This window comes from Cibotium barometz, chromosome 13 (genome assembly GCF_041138505.1).
Source record: "Cibotium barometz isolate CiBa-2024 chromosome 13, ASM4113850v1, whole genome shotgun sequence".
Classification (NCBI taxonomy): domain Eukaryota; kingdom Viridiplantae; phylum Streptophyta; class Polypodiopsida; order Cyatheales; family Cibotiaceae; genus Cibotium; species Cibotium barometz.
In genome coordinates this window covers 52,213,146-52,235,024 of record NC_141058.1, presented here as the reverse complement: position 1 = coordinate 52,235,024, position 21,879 = coordinate 52,213,146, and the positions used below count along the sequence as shown (strand labels likewise).

At 44.7% G+C, this 21,879-nt stretch overlaps 1 protein-coding gene across 3 annotated transcripts; it reads left to right on the top strand.

The window, feature by feature from the left end:
* The first annotated feature begins 636 nt into the window (after positions 1-636).
* Positions 637-20,872, top strand: LOC147632815 (uncharacterized). Of its 3 annotated transcripts, none has more exons than XM_086807699.1 (7): positions 637-822; positions 966-1,289; positions 1,385-1,493; positions 1,679-1,866; positions 1,951-1,978; positions 20,236-20,344; positions 20,455-20,872. In XM_086807699.1, the coding sequence occupies exons 2-7, from the start codon at positions 984-986 to the stop codon at positions 20,537-20,539; spliced, it is 825 nt and encodes a 274-aa protein (XP_086663825.1). In that variant the 5' UTR covers positions 637-822; positions 966-983; the 3' UTR covers positions 20,540-20,872. The 3 variants fall into 3 exon arrangements, with proteins under 3 accessions (XP_086663825.1, XP_086663827.1, XP_086663826.1); XM_086807701.1 differs by having other exon boundaries at positions 652-822; positions 1,748-1,866; XM_086807700.1 differs by having other exon boundaries at positions 652-839.
* The last annotated feature ends 1,007 nt before the right edge of the window (positions 20,873-21,879 follow it).

Sequence of the window (21,879 nt, the reverse complement as noted above, 5' to 3'; positions counted from 1 at the left end):
TTGGATCAACGTACTAAGCATTCACGACATTCTCCTTACGATGAGTACTTGATTAAATGGAGGGGAAGGTCTGAGAGGGAGGCTACATGGGAATATGTGAGGAATCTCAAAGCCCAGTTCCTCGGCTTCATTGCTGAGGACATCAATGGTCCTTAAGGGGGGAAGTATGTTACACGTAGGATAGGAGAACACTAGCATGGGGTCAGGCTTGAGGCTAGACACGGGCACCTAGTGGGCCTATTGGTATGGGACATCGGGTCTTACTGTGGGGGAGGTTCTCCAAGGATGTAGCTGGTTTGGGGGTGAGTTCGAAGGACTATATGGTGGCTGAGGCGAGCATTAAGCCTTGCTCCTACGTGGTTTCTAGTCAGATTTTTCCCATTCTCTACTAAAATCAACGAAATCTCACCCTCCCTTCCAAACCCTTGCGTGGGATGGACTCTTGGGCTTAAAATAATTTCTTCCTTGAGATAATATAGAGAGAGAGAAGAGATGGCTTTCTTCTCCACTCTCCCAAGCCTAAGTGGTTTATTCCTTTTTCTTAAAATAATTTTACATTAAACGCAATCATAAAAATACTTGACAAATAATAAGAGTCGTTCCTGTATATATTCCAATATATTATTATATGTTTCCGAGGTCGTCGGTTGCACAGCAATGTAAGCCATGGAGTGTTGATCGACTCGATGGTATATTAGTGCAAGGCGCTGGGGAAAGATTATCAAGCTTTTCAAGGGTTTGGATGAATCGACGCCGTATCTTCGACGAGTTTGGGCCGAAACCTTCGGCGCAGAATTGGAAGAAGAACTCGTGCGTTAGCGGGTACGGTAAAATTTAGGGTTAGTATATGATATTTTTTAAGGTTTTGGATGGCTCTGTAATGGGTTTGCTCTTCGTAAGAGAGAAAGTCTGCAAAGAGGTTGAAGCTTTTTAGGTCAACACATCTGATACGAAACGCAAATTAGGGAAAATTTTCTGAGGCCATGGTGATAAAAAATCCTCATGCCAACCCTCTTGAAGTGGTAGAGGCTGCTGTCGGGGTTGTGGATGCGGCGTGGACGGCCATAGAGAAGCACAGGGACCATGCCCACCATGATGCGGCGGCCGCTTCCTGGGAGGACTGCGTCAAGCTGGAGGGGCAGCTCGCCCAGGAACGATGTGAGAATCACCGCCTCAAAGCCGCTCTCGAAGAGCTTCAGAAAGTGCTGCATGAAGTGCAAAACGGGCACGCGAGCCCTCCAAATGCTACTGCACCCTCCATCATACAGGATGATGTCTGCCCTTCAGATGTAAGTCAGTCTTTCTTTTTTGTTTTCTTAGTGACATTTATGCGTTTGATGGTTTTTGTAGGCAGGGGAATCTAACGCTCCTATGTTTGAAACAGTTGTATGAGCAGCTTCAGAAGAAAGTGGATTCTCCCGCATTTCTAGAAAGGCTGAAGGGCATGCATGATGATTTTGATGATTCTATGAAGATGGCCACAAAAGATGGGGGTTGGTTTTTCTATCAGGCTCAACCTTTGTTACTCTACTCTAGTGTTGTACGCTTCTATTCTAGGAAAATAACATGTCAAATGCACCTCAATCTCCTTGGGGCTATACGATCCTGGCCCCTCGCCCTTTCATCTACAAGCTATTGTCTGATGCATGCTTAGTAGCTTACTTTTATGGACTTGCAGAAGGTGATGTGAAACCTGAGGATTCTAGTTCGTGGGTATGGGTAACCGATGACTTGTTTGAAACCGAAGGGAAAGAGGAGCTTGATGGCCTAGATAACGGCAGCTACATCATTGTCAATCAAGATGACGTCATTGAGGGTGTAGCAACTTTTGTTGCCAAACTTATTGTCTCCAATCCAAATGCAAAGGTGTGCTTAAAAAAAAAAGGCGTACTTCCAAGCTTTTGTTACAAGAGGTATTATCTTACAAATTATTGGCCCTTTTTTTGACAGAAAATGTCTCCGAAGCAGGTGCAAGAGGGTAAGTCTAGGAGTTTTATATTTCAAGTTCAATGCGCAAGGAATTGCATTTTAACATGTGTTTTTTTTTCTATGAACATAAAAGGTTAAAGAGATACTTAAAGTAGCACTATTGAGACTCCAGAGTGTTACACTATGGAGCTCTAATTTTGGGTTTGCTACTTCTCCATGCTTGTTTATAAAGAGATCTAATTGGCAGTTCAGCAGCAAGTACACATGCCAGGGTTGCCTAACGCCAATTCTCATGTGTAATTTCTTACCAAACATGCTTGTAGTGAGCGTAAAAGGCCAAAATGATGTTGGCTTTTGTACTGAGGTTAGGCCGAATGTCCCTTGGGCAGATGTCCAATGTGGAAGAACCTACAGTATGCTTTATCTAAAGCAGGTGCTTAACGCCTTTTCAAGTGACCTTTACAAGTGAATGGATTGCACATAATCAGGCAGCCTGAGGTGGGAGGATCCAGGACCCAGTCAGGCCTAGGTCTAGCACCGTGTGACGAGATACTCAGAGAGTGGGCATTGGTGGTATGAAACGGTGGTGCTTGGGTGAGGTGCACAGGTCAGTCGATTAATGGCTGAGTTGGTGGAGAGATTGCAAGCAAACCTTTCGATTGGTCTTGTTTGCTTGTGTGTTTAGGAGCGCTTTTGAGGGCTTTCATGGATCAAAGCAAGCCTTGAGGATGTAGTTACCTGTTTCAACTCTGGAGCCTGAGGTGTTCCATATCACCAGATCCAACGAGTGCATGGCTAGAGCTTGACCTACACGTGATCTAGTTCAATGGTTCTTTATTTGTTACAAATCCATTTGAATCACTAATATAGGCTTTGGCTCAATCATAATATGCGTGTTCATAATCCCATGATACCTTTATAATGACTCAAAAGGATAATTAATGTTGAAATCTGTAACCCAAAACAAGTTCCTTGGAACCACTTAACTATTATCTCAATCAAAAGGATAATTAATGTTGAAATCTGTAACCCAAAACAAGTTCCTTGGAACCACTTAACTATTATCTCAATCAAAAACTGAAACCAATTACAACACAATCACAGGGGATTTCCATAGAAAAGAAAGTTGATGCCACACTCAAACCAAAATGGGCTGATTCCTTACTTGAGATAATTTATATTATTTCAAAGGAGTACAAGTTGATTTTCCAAATGAAATCAACAAAACAAATTCTTATCGATGTTGAAAGTATATCTTTTTGTTCCCGCACTTCCTAGGAGACCCAAGTCAATTTTGGGCAATGTACAGGATCTTCACATTATGCTGTACACCATCTGCTGATGACTTGTATTGCCTTTGTAAAAGCCTCTTGCTACATAATATGATGTTCATTGTCTGATGTCCCTCTCTCTTTGCCACTGTCCCTCTCTCCTATGTTTTGCTTCTGCATTATGCTCCTTTATCAGTAGGAGCAACATCATATAAGTGAACAAGGGCGGGTGTACGCACTGTACTGTACAGTCTGATCATGAGCAGCGGTTAGGCTGTAGTTAGGGTTAATATACAGCCAAATTCAGGGCAATAGCTGAGGTCTCTGTTCAGCCAAATCAAGGTGCATGGGAGATGGTAGGAGGTTAACCATGCAGAGAGTTGAAGATGGGAAGGATGGATCAAGGTGGTCGTGGCTGCTTGCATGCAAGAGGGGGAGAAAGGGTCGCAATTCCAGGGCTGCCCACTTTGGGTTTTATGAAGACGGGCGATGCTTGGCTTATAACCTGTGCGTTCTCGTTTAAATGAAGTGTGGGCCTGCAAAAAGCTTCATTGTTCAATGTATCAAGTGTTTAAAGGCATGCTTATTTCTTGCCAAAAGCCCACAAGACATGTTAGCAACATTTCAAGCACACTGTTCAATAGGCTTAGTTCTGGGAATGTGTGGCACATTGAACTAGACACACATCTCAAGCAAGCATTGTTCAAATATCATTCAAACTCATCATTTTCACACATCCAAACCCATGCAAATTGCACACATTGAGTTGGTCAATCTCCCGTTTCAAAGCTTGTACTTAGATCAAGTCCTGGACCAAGGCATCATGCCATCATTTTGCTGACATCGACGGGAGCCAGACTGGTGCCACCCGTGTGTTAGCAGGATGGTGTCGTATGGACGGGAGCCAAATTGGTGCCACCCGTGTATGACCTGGACTGTGTTCGACCCATGGGATTGTCACGCCATGGAAGAGCCAGTATTTGTGCCGTGTTTTGCCTATGGGACTGTCACACCATAGGGAGACTCGTGCCTGGAACTGTGTCTTACCTATGGGACTGTCACTCCATAGGAAGACCGGGTTTTTATGTTTTACGTCGTGCCAGTTTTTGTGCCGACAGATATTTTGTACTTGTTCCATGAACGGGAGATATGTCCATGTTACTTTTTGCACATGCACACATGTTCTGCATGTTTGAAACTGTTTTCACATGACTTGTATTTTTGTGTTTGCTTGCTTGACGTGTTACTTATTGAGCGGGGACGCCTGCCAGTGAGTCGTGAAGTCTGCTCTGTATTCTGACGAGTTTCGGTGCATGTGAACAGGTGGTAAGTATATTGCACATGTTATTTTAATATTTCATATTTTAACCTTTGTTTTATAATGTCAATTGTTCACACTCACTTAAAAGTGGGCACCCCCTTTGGGCACCCACTTAGGGGCCAAGGTGGGGAGCCCCACTTAAAGTGTGTGTGTGTGGGTGGGTCACCTACCCAACCCACCTTAGAACTGGCCACCCACATGCAAATCGTGGGGAGCCAGCCAACACTAAGGTTGAACTCCACTCCAAAACTCATAAAAAAAGAGGCGACCACCTTCGTAGGAAGAAAGAAACGACCGGTGACCATCTCTTCGCTCCTTCAGGCTGCGCACATACACGAGCCAACTGCTGAACTGGCTGCGCATGTTTTCCTACAGGCGGCTGCCTCAATTCATGCGGCGACTCTACTCCTTCCCAGGCTGCTGTGTATCAATATATTCAGGCAGCGACTGTACAAGACTGCTGCGCTGCTGTTCATCCAGTCGCCTGTATGCTGCCCAGGCTGTCTATTCCACAGGTAGCTGTGTACTTCTTCAGCCAGGCGCTGCACTGCCTATCCTGCAGGCTACTGCGTATATTTCTCCAGCCAGGCGGCTACATGGACTGTGTGTGCACTTTCAGTCAAGCATCCTTATAGACTGTACTGCCAACCACAGAAGGCGTCTGTGAATTCTTTCTCAAGCTGTTGTGTTCCTACACCTAAGCGGCTGGCGACAATACTCTGCAAACTAGCGACTTCTCCCTCTCCAGTGGGCTGTAACAAGACAAGCTACGCTTCCTCTTCCACAGGAAGGCAAGCTGTGTCCTATACAACAAGAGGTTGCACTTCCTTTCCATAGGCGGCGTCTTCCGTCTTCAAGTGGCTACAACTGGTGTTTCTCTTAAGTAACTGCACACATGGGTATTGGATTTCCATCTGCCATCCACAAGTAAGTGAATTTCAGATTTAAGTAAAGTATTTTGTGTTAAATCTGATAAGGGATTCCCGACTCCCTATACGGCCAACACCCGTTCGGTGCCGGGTAGTCCAAGCTCTATTGGAGAACCTCGGTCCAAAGGTGTTGAGATCGGGAGAGCCAGGTGTTAGTACGAGAGCGCCTATTTGTGCGTGGTCTCGGAACACCAGTGAGGCGCTCTCCGCGGAGTCTAGTGAAAGCATAGGACCGTAGAGATTGGACCACACTAGTGGTCGTTCTGCTTCGAGCATCTACATCGAATTTTGACTTCAAGCCTATTTGTTTGGTATTGTCTGCCCGTTCCGGCCCCAGTGCTGGTGTCCATCTTTCCATTTCATTTTATTTCAATTTCAAGTTGTATTAAGTAGTTGATTTCAAATTTGTGGTTTTAAAGTTGTGCTATGAAGCGTGTGGATGTCCAACGGAGTCTTCCCACTTGACGGGATCGGTTTCACCTCCCCTCACCCCCTGCCCCCCGCCCCTCTCTGCACACCCTTGTTCATTCCTTTTCCCCCTCCTCGCCCATGCCTTTCTAGACAATTGTTGCAATTGAAAAGCCTCGAGATATGCTTTAAGGAGTTTGGGATACTCCTTAAAGTATTCTTTGCCCAACCATTCAATGGTAGGATAGTTCTTGAACTCCATGAGGTAATACCCTCGGAGGTGGTCTCCAGAGAGCTTCCGTTTCTTGTGAAAAAAGTTGCAATGGTTGCAAATTCTTTTAGTAGATCCTTTAAGTCTGGTTCGGTTGCTAATGGCCTTCAAACTTTCTTAAGAGGTTTTTATGATAAACGTTATGGATCTTCCAATGATTTGACAGATTTAATAAAAAACTAAACCTCATTTATCCTCTTGATAATTTGGAAGGGCTGGTAATACATGTTAGAAAGCTTCAGATAAGCCCCTTCCCTTCTATAAGTTACAAATTGATCGTTGTTAGTAGTCATGGTGCCATGCTGGAGCATGTGCAAAGAGAGAGATGGAGGTTCAAGCAATGACAAGTTGTTGCACAAAGAGAGAGAGAGAGAGAGAGAGAGAGAGAGAGAGAGAGAGAGAGAGAGAGTTGTGATAGGAAACAAGAGGAAAAATTGCGCAACTTAAATGATGCTCAATGTTACTAGAACCGCCCAAGTCCATGCTTTTATAGGGATCAAGCCTTATCTTTTGACCAAAACCAAAAAAGGGCTCTTCACACGTGTTCACACCAACTAACTGCGAAATACCGAACAAATCCCTTTTCAGAGTGATGGTGGTGATGCCTGACATGTGAGGGCAAAAGGACCAGATGTAGGAGAAATCAGAGCAAATCAACACAGCATAAAATGGATGAATGAGTGTATGTATGATGGTGAGCGTAATCTTGTACAAAAGGCCCTCAGACGTGAGGAGACTTTGAGTGCCTGCAAGAGTAACGCAGATCTTAGGAGCAGAGAGGGCTGCTGTCCTGGGCAGATGGTGTGCTGCCGTCACGAGGTAGGTGGTGAAGAGCTGCTGTCCTGATGTCGTCAGGTGATGATGAGCAGAGAGGGCTGCTGTCTCAAGTCAATGTGATGATGAGCAGAGAGGGCTGCTGCCCCAATGTCGAATGATGGTGGGTAGAGAGGGTTGCTGTCCTGATGTCGATAGGTGAATGATGAGCAGAGAGTGGGCTGCTGTCCTGAGGCGATGGAGAATGATGAGCAGAGAGTGTCCTTTCAAGATCAAGAGTTGGGAGTGTAACATGCAGCGGAAGTCTTCGTATTGGAGGATCCTGTCACACAAATGCTCACACCGTCTTCTGTATCCTGAGTTTCGCGAGTTTAGCAATCCACTTTAATGACTTCAAACTTTAAAGAGATATGAGAGAGAGAGAGATGAGAACTGTACACCGTATGGGGTCCCGAATTACCCACTGAAGGGCCCCCTATCCCGTTACCGAGATAGTATTTGCTTTATTACTTTAGAGAGAATGACTCTGGACTGTAGATAAGCCAAACGTAAGATCTCGGAGGATCGGAAGCCTGGTTGAACTGTACACAGTTGTAAAAACACCACAATGAACTGATCTCGAGCCTCTGCACTCTTCCCAAGGGTATGAGGAAGGGCTGCACACTTGAGGCTGAGAAGCGACTGTAGTTGTAAACCGGCCTTCAGAAAGCAAAGGGCGGTCGCACATAAAACACTTCAACACCATTGAGGACCTAGAAAAGGAAAACGAACACGGGGAGCTAGAGTGCTGCAAATAGTACACGGACACCGATTGGCCCCAAATCGCAGTGGCGCCCCTTGCAGTATTTCTTTAATTGAATATAAGAGCTTTGATTACAATATAAGGCTGGGAACTCAGCCGTCGCAGTAGAACCCTTCAAGCCTGCAAAGAACCTGCATCTGGCTTCTTGTCCACTCGGCATCCACAAACAAGTCCAGCCATTGTTCACATCGAAAGACTCTCACACATTGAGTCTGCATACAGAAGCTTTCTCCCATGATCAAGGCTGCCACAACCATCCATAGCCTCTCACACTATGAACAGCATCACACCCTGACACATCCAGTGCTTCTGCATCACAACACAGACTCCCAAACTCTCTCAAAAGAGAACTCGCATCACAGCACAGCATACAATACAGTTGACACACCTGTACAAACCCTCTCTACCTTCCAAGGGTACTATCCATCTCTGTCATGGATTCCCTGTCCCCTGTCTAATCAGTAGCAAGGCTGTACCAAGCATGTGTCCATTCCTATACCTTCTGCCTGCATGTGACCTATCTCCTGGAGAAACCCACAAACATGTTTCCTCGCCAACAACGGCATACATCTAGTTACCTGTTCCCTCATGAAACATCTGGCAACATAGAGATGCCCATATATGTAGGTCCCACTGTTCCTTTCTAGCAGGAAGAAAACAATCTGCTCCATGAGCACGCAGCCATGCGAACTTGCATCACTTCCATGCCAAGAAACATATTCAAGTGACCTGCACTTGCAGCCCAAAACCCAAGTACATTGCTGAATTTGCAACCGAACAAAAACAGCCCATAAACTGTCCCAAAACAGTCCCGAACCAAAGCAGAGAGAAGCTGAAAGTTCCATCAGTTGAACGCCATCGACATGATGTCTATGTTCATGGAAAACCAGTCTCTGTCCACCTTTGTGTCAAGAGAAACCAACCCTTGTCTACTCTTCAGCAGAGGGAGAGAGAGAGAGAGAAAGAGAGAGAAAACAATACTGGCTGTCCCCACATGTACGCCCCTGTTTCTCCTGCAATCCCCCTCTTTCCAAGAGAAACTCTCATGCCCTGTACAGTCCAGCACCTCTGCAGTCCATCCACGTGGAGTCCATGCAGACAGTCTCTTTGCGCCAGCTTTTCACCAGGAAAGGGAAGAGATCTACACTCTATTCAGCCCCTGCCCGACTGTCTTCTCCTCCACGCAGCCCACCTGAACCTGCAGTCCAGCCCACAAGCAGTCTACTGTACCAGCAGTCATACAGTATGGTACCTGCTGTCGTACTTGCCTGCGCTGCCTGTACCAGCAACCTGTACACGCCTGTACCTGCACAACCAGATCTGCCACGTGGACTGTACCTGCACAGCAGCCGTACGCTGCCACGTGGACTGTACCTGCACAGCAGCCGTACACTATACCTGCACAGGCCCTTCCAAGCGCAGCCAACATGCATCTTCAGGCGACCAGCCCTCCTCAGCGAAAAAGCACACACTTCCTCCAGAGAGATAGGCGCCTCCTCCTTTTTCTGCCCAACAGCCCCTCTTTTACCAAAAAGCTCACACGTGGCCCCAAAATAGCTTATGGGCCACGTTTTCTTTAATGAAGGGCTTTATAATGACTTTTAAAGGTTTTTAAACCTTTTAAGCTAAAATCTCTTTGCCCCCTTTCACACATGGGGTTATTCACACATGGGCTCCCTTTTTGACTCCAACCTGATGCCATTCACACTGTCCACCATGTCCCCGTGCACACCTGCATCTTGTCCAGAGAAAAACACAGGGTCGTGACATACCCCCCTCTTGAAAAATGCGGCAAGCGTCCTCGATTGCACTCAATGGCACAGTAAAACATCTTATGAGCAAAGATACCCCATATGGCAAAAACAGTGGCCTTCCAATGCATCTGGATGATAGAACAATCATCCTGCACAATAAGCCACACTGTCCTCTTGCTTGTTCCTTCAGAACCTACAGCAAAAGTCTAAAACCAAATGGAAACACGTTAACTGTGTTAGCCAAAAACAAAACCATGCATCATTCTACATATGGCACACATATGCATGACACATATATGCATTCGCAAACAATATGCTCCTCAAAATGCTCTACCTACTCCAAAGTAACAGTCTAAGGGCTGCTCGCAAGCCTTACGCCCATGGGCATCCCGCAGGACCCACGACTGACGGTAAAACATGAGCATATGAAAGCACTCAATGCATCCAAACACTACATCCAGGCCACAAGCCTAGCGTTGTACCTGTCAATGGTACCGTCAACCTTTCTTTTCAACTTATACCACCACTTTGTGCCAATTGATTTTTTGCCAGGAGTTAAGTCTACCAAGTCCCATGTGTTGTTTTTGTGGATAGAATCCATCTCATTTTGCATGGCTTGCATCCAATGCTCATCCTTACGAGCCTCTGCAAATGTATCTGGCTCATCTACATCACAAAGAATACTCATGCAAGCAACATCTGCATGTTCTCTTGCATTGCATGAACCAGCCCATGTACTGCTACCAAGTGGAGCTGAAAGCTTGCTTGTAAGGTACGGGGCAACCAACGAGGCACAACTCTAACCTCTTCCGTTGTTGTCTACTCTTCCTCCACTACTTCCTCTACATTTTGAGGTGTAATGAGCTCATTTATGGGCTGATTTTGAGCACCCAGATGCTGTCCAATAGGCAAAGTTGATGGCTGATATGTTGTGCCATCAATCCCAATGGGAGAAGTCCTTCAAACATGTTATGTGGACCTGTAGGTGGCTGTCCATAAAATTCAGTCAATGGCTGGTCTGAATTTTCAGCAAAAACGTCTCTACTGTGTGTGGAAGGATGATAGAGACGGTACCCTTTACTGCCACTGTTGTAACCCACAAATATGCACTTAGTAGCTTTGTCATCAAGCTTAGCTCCCAATTGCTAAGGTACATGTACATAAGCAATACATCTGAAAACTCTAAGGTGATCAACTTTAGGTTTCCTCTCGTGCCAAGCCTCATATGGCGTTATGGTTTTCAATGTTTTGGTAGGGCTTCTATTCTAAACATGTATAGCACACATGATTGCCTCCATCCAAAATTTGTGAGGCAAGCCTTTGCCTTTGACCATGCATCTAGCCCTTTCATTAATGACTTGTTCTTTCTCTCAGCAACTTGTTGAGGAGAGTATGGCATCATGCATTGATGCTATGCCCTTTTTTACCAAAAAGGCTTTGAAAGCAATAGACATGTATTCCCCCCCTCAATCTATACGAAGGGACTGCACTTTGCAACTTGTTTAAATTTCAACATGTGCCCCACATAATGCTGAAAACATGCAAATACATCAGATTTTGCCTTCAAGGATAAAGGTTACAAAGTATATATGCTTCCCAATCGATGGTATCCGCATAGGACCACACACATCGCTGTGCACAAGCTGTAATTTCCGAACAGCCCTTGTTGATCCATCTTTCAGAAATGCATTTCTGTGCATTTTACCCATTATGCATACATGCTTTGGTGGCATCTCTACCCGTGGCATGTCCTACACCATTTGATGCTTTTGCAATAACATCAAACTGCCATAATTTACATGCCCAAACCTGGCATGCCATAATTTTGACTCTTGCATGAGTGGAAACCACATGAGCATCATGCTCTCTCCTGTCAAAGTTCAAACCTATCAAGCTTGTATAACCCATGGTACAATGAGCCGGATGTGACTAATACATAGCCACTCTCTCGGACTCTAACTGTGCACCTGTCGTCCTCAAAGTTCATTGCATATCCTCTTTTAGCAGAAGAGGAGACTGACATTAAATTCTTGTTGATCCCAGGCACATACAATACATGTAGAAGACCCAAGTCTTGCGTCATCTGTTGTTGTGAGGATCACCTCACTAACTCCCTTAGGAATTGTTTGCACATGTAACCGCTTTTCCTTCAGGGGCCGCCATAAGCTTCTTAAACAAGTGTTTAGAAGCACCACTGTCAAAGTACCATGTGTCAAGTCTTTCATTGACACTGAGAGACATATACTCTAATGATGCATCATAGCTGCAAGTAAGAAAAGTCCATTCATCCTTCACATCATCCTGCACAAGATTTACTAATGCATCATCTCTATTCTCTATAGCAACATTCTCTCTCTCTCTCTCTCTCTCTCTCTCTCTCTCTCCATGAGCTGTACCTTAGTGCCCTATCATTTGGTGGTAGACGGGTTTACACCTGGTCTCCGCACCCACATCTCTCAACAGGCACAACAGATTTCTTTTCAGGTTCAAAAGGCCTCATTCCAACAAGATTTCATTGTCTCTCCTCTTTTGGGATGTGACATGATCTTAGGAATCTAGTGGTTTCGTCAATATGAACCTATTCCTAATTAAGGGCAAGACACCTTTATTATCTCTAAAGGTTTTCCTGAGCCTGTCATGATTTGGGGAGATAGAAGCATTCTTGGCATTCCTATGATTTCTCATCTCCAGGCCCGACAAGCTATCCGCAAGGGAGCAGAAGGAGCATTAGTTTATGCTCAGACAACTTCTATCTCATCGATAACCGCAGTCTCATCTTCTTCAGTCCCTCAGTTGGAAAATCTCCTTCCTCATTCAGACATTTTGAAGGATGATCTCCCACCCAGTATCCCACAGTTAGCAGAACCTCTTAGCAAGTTTCCCTCTTGTCTTTCCAAGACTTTCAAAGGCAAGCTAGAACAGCAGTCAATTCTCACACATTTGAAACCCGTGACTTATGGACGCATTTTCACAGTCATCACAGACCACCAAGCACTTAAGTGGCTCCCGACGATGCCAAGTGTCTAGTGGAGTGCTCAGCACACTAGACAGGGTCAGCTCTTCCACCAGGTTGGAGGAATGATCAAGTACATCCCTGGTCAGCATAACCCAGTTGCTCGCAGATGTTCTTAGTAGAAAGACCAGCATCCAAACAAGTCAGGAGTCTACCATTCTCAACATCTCTAGAAAAGACTTAAATAACATGGAAAATCAGTATGTCGATTCCGTAGAGTTTGGTACTCAACCCAGTTTGACCCTCAATTTTGAGCCTAACCATTATTCAGTTCACAAACAGGCAAGTAAGTTTAGACGAGATATCCACTTCAAGGAAGGAGATTGGGTCTATCAACACATCATGAAACAAAGCTTGAAACAAGTGGACAAACATGATCCCAAGCTTTCATTCCGTAATTCTGGCCCTATTCCAATAAATAAGAAGTTAAGTGTTGTCTCCATGAAGTTAAAGTTGCCTACTAGTTGGACAATGCATGATGTTTTCTATGTTTCTTGGCTACAACCATACGTTGGTCCAGAAGTGTCTGATGTTTCAGATGAACAGCAGCCAGACATGGTAGACGAAGCAGAAGTCATCGAGCCCGAGCAGATCCTTCTTCATCGTTGGAAGCATGGTTCCGGTCGACAAATACGTCAGTTCTATACGAAATTTCGAGATCGAGGTACCCACAAAGCCGTATGGCTAGACGAGGAGTTCTTCTAAGGGTACCCCCAGTTGTTGGCGCACTACTTGGAAGCCATGAACTTGCCGCCAAGCTAAGCAGGAGGGAATGTCACATGCACTCTGCACTCAGTGCATGGTGACAAGATAGCTCATCATCAGCAGTGCTTCCTCAGCCTTAGCGGGTCAGTCAATCAATCAAGTCCCTTAACCCACTTGGAGAGAATCATTCATACATGTAGAGTCAATAGAAACCTTAGTGTTTGCATCAAAAAGCACTCTGCATTTTGCATAACATGCATTCATATGCCTGTGCATCACTTAGAACATCACAGAAGCCTTAGGAAATGAACTAGGATTTATCTGGTATTATTTCAATATTTTATAGTAATTTATTAGCATTTAATGCCATTTTTATAACATAAAGTTTAATAACTTTATGACCAGTCAGCCAACTTTGACCAACTCCCAACTAGTATAAATAGACAAGCATTGTACTTAGAAGCCCATTCAGCCATCAGAATCCAGGCGCCTCATATCCTCAACCCTAGGAGCATACCCGCCTGTAGCCATAGTCTTATCCAGCCCTTGCAGCACTTCGTTTTGCTTCCGTCAACCCTAGCTCTCCAACGCAGCAGTTCAGCAGACCATACATCAGCTCAGCAGTCCCTACAGTCCTTAGGCGCAGCCATTCAGTACCTCCACAGGCCCCAAATCAGCAAACACATCTGCGTTTTCTGCATATCTCACAGCCGGCCTGTGTACAGTTCACTACAGCTCTGCGTTTTCAGTCCTACAGCAGTCCAGGTTTGCGTTTTCAGTCCTACAACAGTCCTACAGCAGCCTACAACCTTCTATGCATTATCCACACATGCCCCAGCCAGATGGTGAAGGTAACACAGCATTCATAAGCATTTTCAGCATACTTTCATAGCTTAGACCAGTCCACTACTGTCACGACCCTGTGTTTTTCTCTGGACAAGATGCAGGTGTGCACGGGGACATGGTGGACAGTGTGAATGGCATCAGGTTGGAGTCAAAAAGGGAGCCCATGTGTGGATAACCCCATGTGTGAAAGGGGGCAAAGAGATTTTAGCTTAAAAGGTGTAAAAACCTTTAAAAGTCATTATAAAGCCCTTCATTAAAGAAAACGTGGCCCATAAGCTATTTTGGGGCCACGTGTGAGCTTTTTGGTAAAAGAGGGGCTGTTGGGCAGAAAAAGGAGGAGGCGCCTATCTCTCTGGAGGAAGTGTGTGCTTTTTCGCTGAGGAGGGCTGGTCGCCTGAAGATGCATGTTGGTTGCGCTTGGAAGGGCCTATGCAGGTATAGTGTACGGCTACTGTGCAGGTACAGTCCACGTGGCAGCGTACGGCTGCTGTGCAGGTACAGTCCATGTGGCAGATCTGGTTGTGCAGGTACAGGCGTGTACAGGTTGCTGGTACAGGCAGCGCAGGCAAGTACGACAGCAGGTACCATACTGTATGACTGCTGGTACAGTAGACTGCTTGTGGGCTGGACTGCAGGTTCAGGTGGGCTGCGTGGAGGAGAAGACAGTCAGGCAAGGGCTGAATAGAGCGTAGATCTCTTCCCTTTCCTGGTGAAAAGCTGGCGCAAAGAGACTGTCTGCATGGACTCCACGTGGATGGACTGCAGAGGTGCTGGACTGTACAGGGCATGAGAGTTTCTCTTGGAAAGAGGGGGATTGCAGGAGAAACAGGGGCGTACATGTGGGGACAGCCAGTATTGTTTTCTCTCTCTTTCTCTCTCTCTCTCTCTCTCTCCCTCTGCTGAAGAGTAGACAAGGGTTGGTTTCTCTTGACACAAAGGTGGACAGAGACTGGTTTTCCATGAACATAGACATCATGTCGATGGCGTTCAACTGATGGAACTTTCAGCTTCTCTATGCTTTGGTTCGGGACTGTTTTGGGACAGTTTATGGGCTGTTTTTGTTCGGTTGCAAATTCAGCAATGTACTTGGGTTTTGGGCTGCAAGTACAGGTCACTTGAATATGTTTCTTGGCATGGAAGTGATGCAAGTTCGCATGGCTGCGTGCTCATGGAGCAGATTGTTTTCTTCCTGCTAGAAAGGAACAGTGGGACCTACATATATGGGCATCTCTATGTTGCCAGATGTTTCATGAGGGAACAGGTAACTAGATGTATGCCGTTGTTGGCGAGGAAACATGTTTGTGGGTTTCTCCAGGAGATAGGTCACATGCAGGCAGAAGGTATAGGAATGGACACATGCTTGGTACAGCCTTGCTACTGATTAGACAGGGGACAGGGAATCCATGACAGAGATGGATAGTACCCTTGGAAGGTAGAGAGGGTTTGTACAGGTGTGTCAACTGTATTGTATGCTGTGCTGTGATGCGAGTTCTCTTTTGAGAGACAGTTTGGGAGTCTGTGTTGTGATGCAGAAGCACTGGATGTGTCAGGGTGTGATGCTATTCATAGTGTGAGAGGCTATGGATGGTTGTGGCAGCCTTGATCATGGGAGAAAGCTTCTGTATGCAGACTCAATGTGTGAGAGTCTTTCGATGTGAACAATGGCTGGACTTGTTTGTGGATGCCGAGTGGACAAGAAGCCAGATGCAAGTTCTTTGCAGGCTTAAAGGGTTCTACTGCGACGGCTGAGTTCCCAGCCTTATATTGTAATCAAAGCTCTTATATTCAATTAAAGAAATACCGCAAGGGGCGCCATTGCGATTTGGTGCCAATCGGTGTCCGTGTACTGTTTGCAGGAGCACTCTAGCTCCCCGTGTTCGTTTTCCTTTTCTAGGTCCTCAATGGTGTTGAAGTGTTTTATGTGCGAGTGTTTGTTCCACCGCCCTTTGCTTTCTGAAGGCCGGTTTACAAGGTTCCGTTTGCCGGGACACATCGTCGACTTTCTCAAGGAGGCGAGCTCGTGGTTGTCTCATGAGAGTCACATCAAAAGCTTCAACATGAGGAAAGTGAAAAGGAAGTGCAGGACACAGGACAGGATTTTGTGTCTTTGCCTATATGAGGTGAAGAGCAAGAGTTGAAGATGAAGTTCGGGAGAAAAGACACCAAGGATAAGAAGTAGTCGGCCAGGAACAAGAAGCAGTTGAAGTGTTATGGTGCAAAACATTGCCAGTTTGTCACCGATCGTATCTTCATAGAGGCTTCATGGGTTCGGAAGATAGTTTCTTTCTATGTTTAGCAGTGGTGATCTACTATGCTTCATCGAGGACTTGTGCTTACCACTTGGGTGGAGTGCAAGCAGGTTTTGGGTGCCTGAGGATGTATCAGATGAGGCTCAGATGGAAGTGGAGGAACTTGACGAGGTTCTTATTCCCGAGCAAATACTGGCACATTAGGTACAGGGTAAAGTTTCCTGTCGCTATCCTGTGAAGTTCAAGAGCTGTTCACTGATGGATACGAAGTGGATGGAGGAGGTTCACTGATGGATGCGAAGTGGATGGAGGAGGGTGACTTAGCAGATTCACCTCAGGAGTTGCAGCTTTATCTTGATGCCTATGAGTTGGAGTCGACTCTTGTTACGGCTCATTCAGGTTCAGCAGAGCATAGGTCTGGAGCATTGCCTGATGCTCAAGAGGGGGGTAGCACCTCCGCTCCCTTGTTGTTACAGACAGGCTCATTTGTTATCTAGGAGTCGCTTGGTGACATCTTTGTATTCACCCGAAGGTACTGAGGCTGACAGTACATCTGCTTATGGGACTTCTATGATCTTGTGTTCTAGACACATGAGATGGTAAAGTTGGGTATGGTTCACAGTCGCGCGCACCTGGAACTGTAACTGCAACTATGGATAACTCTATGGAGGACATAAGTCTTGCGAGCAGTCCTAGAGTTGGTTTGGTTCATGGAAATATGGATCGAACTCTGTTTGTGCATGTATGCATACACTTTTTGAGGTAGAGGTATTTTTGTATTCTGGTGCCATTGGATCTTGGTACCATTGAGATTACATTGGGAAATACTCTGCATTGTGTCATGTGCTGCATGTATTTTGGTATGATACATCAAGTGCTTTATTATGTTCATGGATGCACCACTGGGTGTGACTCCTGCGGGATAGCCATGAAAAAGGTTATTGATTATGATGAGACTGCTGGACCTACTTCTCGTATGGCCACAATTAGATGTGTTGTTGCATTGGCTGTTCATCATGGATGGAAAGTGCTCAGTTGGACATTAAATCAGCTTTTCTCAATGGGAATTTGCAAGAAGTGGTTTATATGAATCAGCCCATTGGTTGTGAGATGCCTTGTCAAGAAAACAAAGTATGCATGCCTCGAAAAGCACTTTATGGTCTCAAACAAGCTTCACGAGCTTGGTATGAGAAGATACATACTTACTTGACTAGCCAGGGATTTCGGAATAGTTCAACAGAGAGCACGCTCTATGTGAAAGAGGATTATGGCACTTTGATCATGCTCATTCTATATGTGGATGACATGCTAACTGGGAACAGATTTTAGCCTTCAAAGCTGCAATTTGGAATTGGCTTGAATTGAGATTGGTGAATGAGATCCACAATTTTCTTGGATTATGCGCTTACTACCGCAAGTTATTTGGCACTTTGCATGGATTGCTTCTCCTATTCACTCTCCTATTCACTCTCCTCTTCGCTCTCCTATTCACTCTCCTATTCGGAAAAAATCATAGCTCCACAGAGACAAGGCCGATCAAAATTCTGTCACCACAGATATTTTTTAAATATACCAAAGAAAATTCCTATGGAGTTAGACTTTGTGTCGGCTGCAAACGGACCCGGCTGTCGCCTTTGCTTCAGCATGTTGATTTGCGCCTCCCACTGCAGCTTCCAGCCGGCCCGCAGCAGTTGCAAGAAAACGAGAGCAAGAATGAAAAACCGAACGGATTTTATCCGACGCCGACGCTTGGACAAGGCGAGGAAGGCTTCGAGGGCCACGAGCTCAGCCTCAAGGCAACTGTAGAAGGCCTGCACGTCCTTCAGAAAAGACCCACAAACAACATCTGCGCTCCGGCTGACCTGCACCACTCCCACCGCGTGACCAGGCGACGTGCAGAATCCGCCTACACAGTCAATAAAAAAAAAAGCAGAAAATCATCGTCTAATTGTGCAATTTCCAATGCTGCAAGCAGAACAAGCCGAAGGAGGGCATTGAGGCCATCCGCTCCTTCCGTGACCGCTGCTCCATGAAGAGGCATCGGTTGCTATTCCTCCTCATCGATTCCCTAATTTCAATTTTTCACCGTTATAACCCTTCAAGGCTTTTGCCTAAGGTTTGGAAGTTCCGCTAGTTCATTAATTAATGAATAAGCATTTTTCGCTCGTTATCCGCCCCTATTGTTGATCATTTCGGATTTGCAAAAGCCATTCAGTGTAGAATGTGATGCATTTGGAAAGTTACGCGAAAGGGGATGCCCGCCCGTGAATCGTGTGTGAGAAATTGTCTGCCAACATGGTTATGTGGCATGTGATAGGTGGTAAGTATAGGAACTAGCATTAATTTATGAGTGAGTGTGTACACACTTTATTAAGTTTTGGGCGACCAAAACTCACTTATAAATTATGACCAGCCTTGTGTTTACATACACTGATGTCCGGAGGTGGACAAAGCTCAATGTCCACGGCCCAGACTTTATCCCCTTTGTTCAAAGAGAGCAACCAGCCATGTGTCCATCCCAGCTTGCACTCCAACTCACTTTCCCTCTTTGCCTGACACCCAAGGTGGACATCTCATCATCTCTCTCTTCTTCCTCTTTGTAGAAGGTGGCGCCTCCCTTCATGAGGCTTTATGGCTGTATTTTCTACACTTTCTCCTTTCCAACACCATATCCAAACTTGCTAGTGTGTTTTCTAAGCTTCCAAGAGTGTTTCCAGGTTGTATTCACTCTCCTACACACTCCCAAGGACTAAAATTCAGCAAAACAGTCCTTTCCTTTGTTGTAATTTCTGGTATTTTGGTTGAAAATCCTAATTTCAGCCTTCCTTTCTCAAGTTGAACCATAGGGGAAGCTTTTCCAGGATTCCCTGCATCTACTTGAGGACTTTTGTCGTGAGGGATCGTGACGGATTGAAGATTTCACTCTTGCAATCAATAAGATTTAATGCTCAATTATGGAAGCAAGTAGCCGGAGGGAGGAGCAGGACTCCATGTTCACATACCCTTTGTAGTGTTCTCTTGTCCTACGTGCTCTTTTGTAGATTGTTTCTACTATGTGTGGGTGGAACATGTACTTCATTGAAAATCAATCAAGCAACTATCACATCACTCTTGAGTTGTATACCTCTCTCTCTCTCTCTCTCTCTCTTTTTCTCTCTATCACTGTCCACTTCAACACCATAGCCATGGCTTTCATCTATGAGCCTCCATAGCTAGCTGGTCTTCTCTTATTCTAACACATGGATGAGTCGTAGGGTGGCCAATGATACGACTAACCTTGGATACTTAGGACGACCTACAATACGATTTACCGTAGATACTATATAAAGACTAGTTCAGTAGTCTTAGTCATGTAGAGATCAAGAGCTTAGATCTATCTTCACCATGTATATCCTTGTATGTGCATGACATTCTTTGTCTATAGTCCACCTTGGTCGCCATCAAAGCTTCTTGCCAGAGCACGCGTGTGGCAGATACGATTGTTTGGTATTTTGGAGTTAAGTCATGCATGGCAAAGTGGTATTGCACCGTTACAACCATGATTCTTAACCCAAATCTTAATTGTGAGGATCCACCTCTCAGTTGTTAGGCTTGAGACATAGCATATGCATGTTCTAGGTTCCCATGGGGAAGTCACATTACTTATTAAACAGGGTGCTTTTAATGTGCGCTATACACCAGTCATTAACTTATAGCTTACTAATACTCAACTAGTGTTATAAACCCATGATTAGTGCCAATGACTGTTTAATATCCTACACCTGTCATGAACTCATAGCTTACTAATATTCAACTAGTGTTATATACCCATGATTAGTGCCAATGACTGGTATTAGCATATCCCCAAACTAGCTATGAAAGAACACTTTGTTTAGGATGGTGGCCATTTACTGTGTTAACTAAACCTTCTACCTTTTTGCTTTTATAAAATTTGATGATTTATATTTATATTTATTTTTGCAGTGATATCTATGTCTTTTTCAAGGATGGAAAGAAAGGGAAGGCTTAGAAAATTATGGAGCACTGCCAAGTTTCTCTACACTAGTGCAACTTGGACCACAGCTGCTGTGGGGTAATCCTCAAGCTCTCTCTGCTATGCATTGCTTAGGTGTTCAAGTGTTTTGTAGCCACAATAAATGTCTTGGATGTAGGACTAATCTGCAAGGTCTGGAGTGTGTGCAGGTTATACAAGAATCCACTCATAGTAAAAGCTATATTCAAAGCTCTTACGATGTCTAGCCGTCTGGTCATCAAGGTTCTCACATGATAGATTACAGATTGTTTACCATTTGTGGATCTTCTCCAACATAAAACATTATTGTGGTAATTAATTGTAGGATGTAAATATTCAATGTACTTTAGAAGCTTGCAACAAAGTAAACCTTCTCATGTCGTGTTCTCAGCTGTTGCTGCTTGTACAATTGCATAGTAAATGTGAAGTTGGGCACTACATTTTACTTTGCATTGACTTTCTACCTTTAGTGTGTAGGGCCTGATTGTTAGTTATCCTCCTCTTTATCTACTGGGAATTTGTGTATCAGAAATACACACAGCGTGTATGGCAACTCCAAGAGGCTAGTTCATTATTACTCCAACTTAATAAGAATCCATCATTCCTCTCTCACATCTCTATACTCAAAAGCTAGCTAGAGTTTCAAGGTGGCAATGTTGCAGCTTGACAGACCAGGGCTGCATTTTTTGCATGAAGATCCACACTAATATGTTAGTCTCTCATACTCTTAACACTATGCAAGCCTTTTTTGGGTTTAGGAAAGAAGCATCTTGTGAGGGTGGTGTGAAGGGAGCATTTGATAGCATGTATCCAAGGCATGTGTACTTTGGTTCTCTTCGAAAAATTAATATTCTGCCTCGTTGGAAGAAAAATATACTAAATAAGTAAGTCGGAAAGGTCTCTACCACTTGCATTTAATGGGTGTTTTGAATCTTAAAACTTTGGCATTCTAGATACGCCCCTTCTCTATCTTCTAGAGGGAGATGAACAGATAATTTCTTCAATAAAACTTAATAGTTCTTTTGTAATCCCCAAAAAACACCAACTATTTTCTTTTAACATAAGTTTTGTCTAGCATGTTCTAGTTGAGCCCCAATGTCATGGTACACTCAAGGAATCAAAAAGGGCTATTTTTTACCCCAATTCCATTGGGCTATATTGAAAGCAAAGCTCATGGTATTTGAAATTTCCTAAAAGTTAAATCTTGCATGGATAGGATTGGTTGTAAGTTGTCTTCTTGCATTAGCTTTCTCTTTATTCCTCACCTTTTGAGCGAGATTCATCTCTTGTTGCCTTCACCTAGGCTTAGAGAACTCTCCCTTCATCAGATTGGCAAGGAGCATTTCGGTGTGAAAGAGTGATGATGCGACGGATGAGCTAGTGTATCCATCCAAAGAAATTGTATTTGCGACTCTAGGGTAAGATTCAATGACACATGCTTCAACAAGGTTAAGGTAAGCTCTTGACTTGAACATATTTGGTGTCACTGTCAAGGACTAGCCTAGGGCTTAGCTTCGCTTCATCCACCCATTCCAAGCTATGAGGATCACATCCAAGCTTGGTGTTGATTAGGAGGTCACATTCTGAAAAACATA

Excerpts from the sequence above, each read along its gene's own strand:
- LOC147632815 (XM_086807699.1), top strand. The coding sequence starts at position 984 with ATGGTGATAAAAAATCCTCATGCCAACCCTCTTGAAGTGGTAGAGGCT. Across the intron at positions 1,867-1,950 it reads TCTCCAATCCAAATGCAAAG|AAAATGTCTCCGAAGCAGGT; the intron begins GTGTGCTTAAAA and ends TTTTTTTGACAG. Across the intron at positions 20,345-20,454 it reads TGGACCACAGCTGCTGTGGG|GTTATACAAGAATCCACTCA; the intron begins GTAATCCTCAAG and ends GAGTGTGTGCAG.